This window comes from Heteronotia binoei, chromosome 3, assembly GCF_032191835.1.
Source record: "Heteronotia binoei isolate CCM8104 ecotype False Entrance Well chromosome 3, APGP_CSIRO_Hbin_v1, whole genome shotgun sequence".
Taxonomy (NCBI): domain Eukaryota; kingdom Metazoa; phylum Chordata; class Lepidosauria; order Squamata; family Gekkonidae; genus Heteronotia; species Heteronotia binoei.
In genome coordinates, this window is record NC_083225.1 from 189,859,557 (window position 1) to 189,867,895 (window position 8,339).

The window sequence follows — 8,339 nt, forward strand, 5'->3', positions numbered from 1 at the left end:
CAGCACGCTTCATTAACCTACCCGGAGCTTTTGGCAACCGGCCACAGGAGAAGAAAAACAAGTCTGTGCTCAAACCAGTTCCTAGATCTGAGCTCATCAGATATCGGAGCTGTTGGGAAGGGTCTTACTGCCGAACGTCTCGTCTCGATCTCAAACTCTGGTGCTGAGAAAGGAGATCTCAGTGTCTTTCCGAGGCTGCCTGCATGGGAAAGCACTCTCCTGGGGAAGCAGGGTTGCCAACTCCGGGTCGGGAAATTCCTGGAGATTTGGAGGCAGAGCCTGGGGGAGGCGGGGTTCGGAGAAGGGAGCTTTGTTAAGAAGATGAAGATGAAGAAGAAGATGATGATGATGAAGATGATAAAGGTGAAGAAGAAGATGAAGAAGAAGATTATGATGAAGATGATGAAGATGATGAAGAAGAAGATGACGATAAAGAAGATGATAATGATGAAGATGAGGATGAAGATGATGATGATGATGATGATGATGATGAAGAAGAAGATGGTGATAAAGAAGAAGATGATGATGAATATGATGACTATGAGTATGATGAAGATGATGACGATGAAGAGGATGATGATGAAGATGATGAAGATGAATAAAATGATGAAGATGATGACGATGAAGAGGATGATGATGAAGATGATGAAGATGAATAAAATGATGAAGATGAAGAAGATGATGATGAAGAAGAAGATGATGAAGAAGATGATGATGAAGATGATGATGATGAAGAAGATGAAGGTGATGATGAAGAAGATGATGAAGATGAAGAAGATGATGAAGAAGAAGAAGATGATGAAGAAGATGATGATGAAGATGATGAAGAAGATGATGATGAAGAAGATGATGATGAAGAAGAAGAAGAAGATGATGATGATGATGATGATGATGATGATGAAGAAGATGATGATGATGAAGAAGATGATGATGAAGAAGAAGAAGAAGATGGAGGTGATGAAGAAGAAGATGATGATGATGAAGATGATGAAGATGATGATGATGATGAAGAAGATGATGAAGATGAAGATGAAGATGATGATGATGATGATGATGATGATGATGATGATGATGATGATGATGATGAAGATGATGGTATTGGATTTATACCCCGCCCTATAGAATCTCAGAGTCTCAGAGCAGCTTACAATCTCCTTTATCTTCACCCCCAGAACAGGCACCTTATGAGTAGGGGTGCCAATCCGCAGGTGGGAGCAGGGATGTATACAGGGGTATTACAATACAGGCTGTTTGATTCTCAGTCCGTTTCCTCAAAACGTATCACGAACATGTTTTGCTTTTCCGCCAGGGCCTTGCGCTGCTGGAGTCGTGGGCCTCACTATGCCGCGGTACTGCCTGTTTGGGGACACCGTGAATACAGCCTCGCGGATTGAATCGACAGGGTTGCGTAAGTGTCTCCTGCTTTGGCCCCAGGTTCTGGGAAATGCTCTCGGGCTGCCCAGCGCTACTTGCGACTCCCCAAATAAATAGGGTTGCCAAGTCACATTCAAGAAATATGTGGGGACTTTGGGGGTGGAGCCAGGAGCAAGGGTGTGACAAGCACGATTGAACTCCAAAGGGAGTTCTGGCCCTCACGTTTAAAGGGACCGCACACCTTTGAAATGCCTTCCCTCCACTGGGAATCGTGAAGGAGAGGGGCACCTTCTTTGGGGTCTGATAGAAGTGGACCCCCTGGTCCAATCTTTTTGAAACTTGGTGAGTGTTTTGAGGAGAGGCATTGAAAGCTATGCTGCAAATTTGGTGCCTCTATCTCAAAAAACAGTCTCACCAGAACCCCAGATACACGCAGATCAATTCTCCATTATACCCTATGGGAATCAGTCTCCATAGGGAATAATGGAGCGCCCAGCAGACATTTCCCCCCCCACACACACACACAGACACTCTTTCTGATGGCCCTGAAGTGGGGGGAGGGCCTCCAAACTGGGGAATCCCCTACCTCCACTTGGGGATTCATACAAAACACAACCCAAAGGTTATAGTGACAAAATTACTGCTATATCGACAGCAAATAACAACATTCATAAAGAGAACGAGTCCCTTTGAAAAACAGTTCCAAAAACGTAAAATTCCAAGTGTCAATTTCTTGTTCGCGAGGAAAAGTCAATGTGTCTTATTCCAGTAGTTGCAGAAGCGTAATCCTCATGCGCAGATAGATACACTGACAGGAACTCCCTGAGGGAACGCTGAGTTTTTATCATGACGATTCTGATTCAAGAAGCATGCGAAGGGAGATGCTGAGCTGATAGAATTGAGTACTCCTTCCGGTGATGTCAGGGGTGGGTGGCAGGTGCAAAATGAGTTGTGCTAATGAACTCCGGCACCTCTTTTCCTACGAAATGGTCCCTGGTCATACCACCCCTCTAGCGGCCCCATGGTGCAGAGTGGTAAAGCAGCAGTACCGCAGTACTGTGATCTGAACTCTCTGCTCACGACCTGAGTTCGATTCCAGCGGAAGCTGGATTCAGGTAGCCGGCTCGAGGTTGACTCAGCCTTCCATCCTTCTGAGGTGGGTCAAATGAGTCCCCAGATTGCTGGGGGGAAAGTGGAGATGACTGGGGAAGGCAATGGCAAACCACCCTGTAAAAAGTCTGCCATGAAAACATGAAAGCAATGTCACCCCAGAGTCGGAAACGACTGGTACTTGCACAGGGGACTGCCTTTACCTTTTTACTCAGAGTGGTAAAGCTGTGGTACCGCAGTCCAAAGCTCTGGTCACGACCTGAGTTCAATCCCAGTGGAAACTGGGTTCAGATAGCCAGTTCAAGGTTGACTCAGCCTTCCATTCTTCCAAGGTCAGTAAAATGAGTCCCCAGCTTGCTGGGGGGAAAGTGTAGATGACTGGGGAAGGCAATGGTGAAAAAGGTAAAGGTAGTCCCCTGTGCAAGCACCAGTCGTTTCCGACTCTGGGGTGATGTTGCTTTCACAGCGTTTTCACGGCAGACTTTTTACGGGGTGGTTTGCCACCTCTTCAAAATGGCCTTCACCTAATGCCGAGTCAAGAAAGTCTCGCTGGACATATTTTAGTCACTGAATTTTACTAAAGACCTAAGTTATAGCACCACAATGTTAATTTTAATGTAAGTTGTTAATGTTTTAATGCTGATTTTATAATTGTAACTGTATTTATTATGTATGGTTTTATTGTATATTATATTTATATGTTGTGAGCCGCCCTGAGCCTGCCCTGGTGGGGAGGGTGGGATATAAATAAAAAGTATTATTATTATTATTGCCTTCCCCAGTCCTCTACCCTTTCCCCCCAGCAAGCTGGGTACTCATTTGACCCACCTCGGAAGGATGGAAGGCTGAGTCGACCTGGAGCCGGCTACCTGAACCCAGCTTCTGCCAGGTTTGCCATTGCCTTCCCCAGTCCTCTACGCTTTCCCCCCAGCAAGCTGGGGACTCATTTTACCGGCCTCGGAAGGATGGAAGGCTGAGTCAACCTGGAGCCGGCTACCTGAACCCAGCTTCCGCCGGGGATCGAACTCAGGTCGTGAGCAGGGAGCTCAGACTGCAGTACTGCAGCTTTACCACTCTGCGCCACGGGGCTCAAAAACTCTATGAGAAGCCAAATTCATCATAGAGTTTTAGTCCGAGTACCAGAGCATCGTCCAACATCCTGAACTCACGTCCAAGTCAGGGGAGCAGTGGATGTGAACATGTTGCAATACGTTGGAAGGGCCGCCTTCCGGTTCCAATGCTCTATCGCTAATCATTTCTTTTTCTTCTGTCAGCTTACAGAATTCACATCAGCCAACACACCATGAAAATACTGAAGAATCTGAAGGAAGGGTACAAGATAGAGTTCCGGGGGAAAACCGAGCTGAAGGTAGGGAGTTTTCACACCCTGCGGAAATCTGATCAGCCCCATTCCTTCCTCTTAGGGCTCCCAAGTCCCTCCACTGCTGTGCTGGGCACAGTGTGCCGGGGGCACTCTAGGACTCATGATAGAACTCTATGGTACCATAGAGTTTTACTGTGAGTCCTAGAGCGTCCCTGGTGTGATGTCACTTCTGGATGACGTCATCGTGGCGGGGATGGCACGCAGTGACAGGGCTCTTTGGAGGCCGGGATCCGCCCTCATGGCCTGCTCCCTGCCAGTGGGTTGGGGCCCTCCAGACTGGGGGATCCCCCACCCCCAGTGGGAGCTTAGCAGCCCTACTTCCTCTGCCAAAGACAACGACCGTTTTCGCACACAGCTCACCTCGCAGTCACGATCCTGTTCCCTCCGCAGCTTCTGTCGGATTTCCCACCATCTGTGCTGGAGTTACAGGAAGTGCCGCGGCTTTTGCGTAGCAAACGTAAACTGGGTTTTAGCGGTTTACGTTTGCTATGCAAAAGCTGCGGCACTTCCTGTAACTTCGGCGCAGATGGTGGGAAATCCGACCGGACGCTGCGGAGGGGACAGGATTGTGAATGCGAGGTGAGCTGTGTGCGAAAACGGTCAACATTTAAAATTACTCTGAAAGCAGAAGAGTAAAGAATCCAGTAGCACTTTTAAGATCAGGGGTGGAATTCTATCAGGAGCTCCTTTACATATTAAGCCATACCCTCCTGATGTAGCCAATCCTCCAAGAGCTTACAAAAAAGAGCCCTGTAAGGTCTTAGAGGATTGGCTACATCGGAGGGGGTTGTGGCCTAATGTGCAAAGGAGCTCCTGCTAGAATTCCACCCCTGTTTAAGACCAACAAGTGCTAGTGTTTTTAGCAGGCCTCAGCTTCAGCAGGAGCTCACAGGAACGCAGCTCCGGAACCTTTCTGAGGGTTCCCCCTCCTCCTCCCCATCTTCTCCATTGAATAGTACATGCAGCTGCATAACAATCCCTGGATGAGCTCCACCACCTATTTTTCTACAAAGCGACCCCTGAGCACAAGCATTTCAGAAACACAGCTCTCTTCGTCGGATGCAGCTTTTCCCCAAAAGTGACATTACAGAGCACACAGTGCTAACATGTTTTATGCCTGCTGCTGCTGAGAGTGATGCTAGGGAATGAGGGCTGCCAGACGTCTTCTGTGCACAAACTTCGACCCAGCCATAGCCACTTGGGGGCATGAACCAGCCAAAGCGAAGTTTGAGAGCCAGTTGGGTGTAGTAGTTAAGTGCGCAGTCTCTTATCTGCGAGAATCGGGTTTGATTCCCCACTCCTCCACCTGCACCTGCTGGAATCGCCTGGGGTCAGCTGTAGCTCTTTTACGAGTTGTCCTTGAAAGGGCAGCTTCTGTCAGAGCTCTCTCAGCCTCGCCCACATCACAGGGTGTCTGTTGCAGTGGGAGAAGATATAGGAGATTGTAAGACACTCTGAGACTCTGAGATTCAGAGCATAAGGCGGGATATAAATCCAATATCATCATCATCTTCTTCTTCCTCTTCTTTGTGGAGTTAGCGTGAGTGAGCTCACAGTTTTTTTAGCCTCCGGCTCATGTTTTTATCTTAGCTCTGGGAAAATGACACCACAGCAGGCTAAATCACTTGCTCACAGTAATGGCAGGTAGCTCACGAAGAAGAATTTTTGCTCACAAGACTCCGCAGCTTAGAGGGAGCCTTGCTGAGCTGACATGCTCAATTTTCCCAGGGGAAAGGCTTAGAAGAGACATACTGGCTCGTTGGGAAGAAAGATTTCACCAAACCACTGCCACGCCCTCCCGAAGTGAGACCCGGGTAAGTCGGAACTCCATCGGAACTACGTTTGTTCTTGCCTGTACATTTCCTAAGCTTAAACTGTCAACCCTAGGAAGGAGCTGCTGCTCTGTCAGTTTGCTGTACTGCTGAAGCGCACAGACTCTTATCTGGGAGAACCAGGTTTGATTCCCCCACTCCTCCACTTGCACCTGCTGGAATGGCCTTGGGTCACCCACAGGTCTCTTCTCTGGGAGAACCGGGTTTGATTCCCCACTCCTCCACTTGCAGCTGCTGGAATGGCCTTGGGTCAGCCAGAGCTCTCTTATCTGGGAGAACCGGGTTTGATTCCCCACTCCTCCACTTTCACCTGCTGGAATGGCCTTGGGTCAGCCAGAGCTCTCTTATCTGGGAGAACTGGGTTTGATTCCCCACTCCTCCACTTGCAGCCGCTGGAATGGCCTTGGGTCAGCCATAGCTCTCCTATCTGGGAGAACTGGGTTTGATTCCCCCCTCCTCCACTTGCAGCTGCTGGAATGGCCTTGGGTCAGCCAGAGCTCTCTTCTCTGGGAGAACCGTGTTTGATTCCCCCACTCCTTCACTTGCAGTTGCTGGAATGGCCTTGGGTCAGCCAGAGCTCCCTTCTCTGGGAGAACCGTGTTTGATTCCCCAACTCCTTCACTTGCAGCTGCTGGAATGGCCTTGGGTCAGCCAGAGCTCCCTTCTCTGGGAGAACTGGGTTTGATTCCCCCACTCCTTCACTTGCAGCTGCTGGAATGGCCTTGGGTCAGCCAGAGCTCCCTTCTCTGGGAGAACCGTGTTTGATTCCCCCACTCCTTCACTTGCAGCTGCTGGAATGGCCTTGGGTCAGCCAGAGCTCCCTTCTCTGGGAGAACTGGGTTTGATTCCCCACTCCTCCACTTGCAGCTGCTGGAATGGCCTTGGGTCAGCCAAAGCTCTCTTCTCTGGGAGAACTGGATTTGATTCCCCACTCCTCCACTTGCACCTGCTGGAATGGCCTTGGGTCAGCTAGAGCTCTCTTATCTGGGAGAACTGGGTTTGATTCCCCACTCCTTCACTTGCACCTGCTGGAATGGCCTTGGGTCAGCCATAGCTCTCCTATCTGGGAGAACTGGGTTTGATTCCCCCCTCCTCCACTTGCAGCTGCTGGAATGGCCTTGGGTCAGCCAGAGCTCCCTTCTCTGGGAGAACTGGGTTTGATTCCCCACTCCTCCACTTGCACCTGCTAGAATGGCCTTGGGTCAGTCAAAGCTCTCTTATCTGAGAGAACTGGGTTTGATTCCCCACTCCTCCACTTGCACCTGCTGGCATGGCCTTGGGTCAGCTAGAGCTCTCTTAGGAGTTGTCCTTGAAAGGGCAGCTGCTGCGGGAGCCCTCTCAGCCCCACCCACCTCAATGGGTGTCTGTTGTGGGGGGAGGAGATATAGGAGATTGTAAACCACTCTGAGTCTCTCATTCAGGGAGAAGGGTGGGGTATAAATCTGCAGTATTCTTCTTTTCTCAGCCCAACTCACCTCACAGGGTGTCTGTTGTGGGGGGAGAAGATATAGGAGATTGTAAGCCACTCTCAATCTGGAGATTTTAAGCCACTCTGACCATCACGGCTGAAAAAAAGAACATTGTCCAAGCAAAAGTGGAGGAGTCGTCATCATTAGAGGTTTTAAAGTATCAACTGGGTACCTTTTCAGAGAGAAGGGCGGGGTATAAATCTGCAGTCTTCTTCTTTTCTCAGCCCCACTCACCTCACAGGGTGTCTGTTGTGGGGGGAGAAGATATAGGAGATTGTAAGCCGTTCTGAGTCTCTGATTCAGGGAGAACGGCGGGATATAAATTGGCAGTCTTCTTCTACTTTTCTCAGCCCCACGCACCTCACAGGGTGTCTGTTGCGGGGGGAGAAGATATAGGAGATTATATGCCGTTCTGAGTCTCTGATTCAGAGAGAAGGGCGGGGAATAAATCTGAAGTCTTCTCCTTCTTCGTCGTCTTGTCTGGACCTCACAGCCCAACCAAACTCAGCAACTGTTCTCTGATTGGGTGGTTTGTTTCACAGGCAACCTTGGCAAGATGTGGTGGTCCGAGAAATCAAGACTGCGCTGAGAGAGCCAAAGAGGAAGTCCATCAACATGCAGAAACCATCCTGACCGGGCAAAAGTACACATCTGAACAATCCCTTAGAAGCAGAGGCGGAATTCTAGCAGGAGCGCCTTTGCCTATTGGGCCAAACAAACCCCTGATGTAGCCAATCCCCCACGAGCTTACAAGGCTCTTTTATGTAAGATCCAGGAGGATTGCCTCCATCAGGGGTTTGTGTGGCCCAATAGGCAAAGGAGCTCCTGCTAGAATTCCACCCCTACTTAAAAGCAACGGACGGTGACTAGGTTGGCAAGAAATGTCCAAACTCAGGGCTGACCGTCACGGCTGAAAAAAGAACATTGTCCAAGCAAAGATGGAGGAGTCGTCATCATTAGATGTTTTAAAGTATCAACTGGGTACCTTTTTGCTGGGGACATTATAGCTTAGTTCCTGCGTTGGCAGGGGTTAGATTGGATGACCCTGGTGGTCCCTTCCAACTCTGAGATCTAGGATTTGTCCACATCCCCATTTTCCTTGCTTGCGTTTCCCTGTTGTTTTGCTCCCCTCTCCCCCTTATGGTTAGCAGGATCCTACTATGTAATTTT

General features: G+C 49.3%; 1 protein-coding gene across 1 annotated transcript in view; it reads left to right on the forward strand.

Moving 5' to 3' along the window:
* Positions 1 to 7,813, forward strand: part of LOC132569156 (retinal guanylyl cyclase 2-like) — a 61,397-nt gene extending 53,584 nt beyond the window's left edge. The window contains exons 15-18 of the mRNA XM_060235342.1: positions 1,310 to 1,408; positions 3,759 to 3,853; positions 5,597 to 5,682; positions 7,712 to 7,813. Of these exons, the coding sequence (XP_060091325.1) occupies positions 1,310 to 1,408; positions 3,759 to 3,853; positions 5,597 to 5,682; positions 7,712 to 7,802 (371 nt within the window). The 3' untranslated portion in view covers positions 7,803 to 7,813. The remainder of the gene's footprint in view (positions 1 to 1,309; positions 1,409 to 3,758; positions 3,854 to 5,596; positions 5,683 to 7,711) is intronic.
* The last annotated feature ends 526 nt before the right edge of the window (positions 7,814 to 8,339 follow it).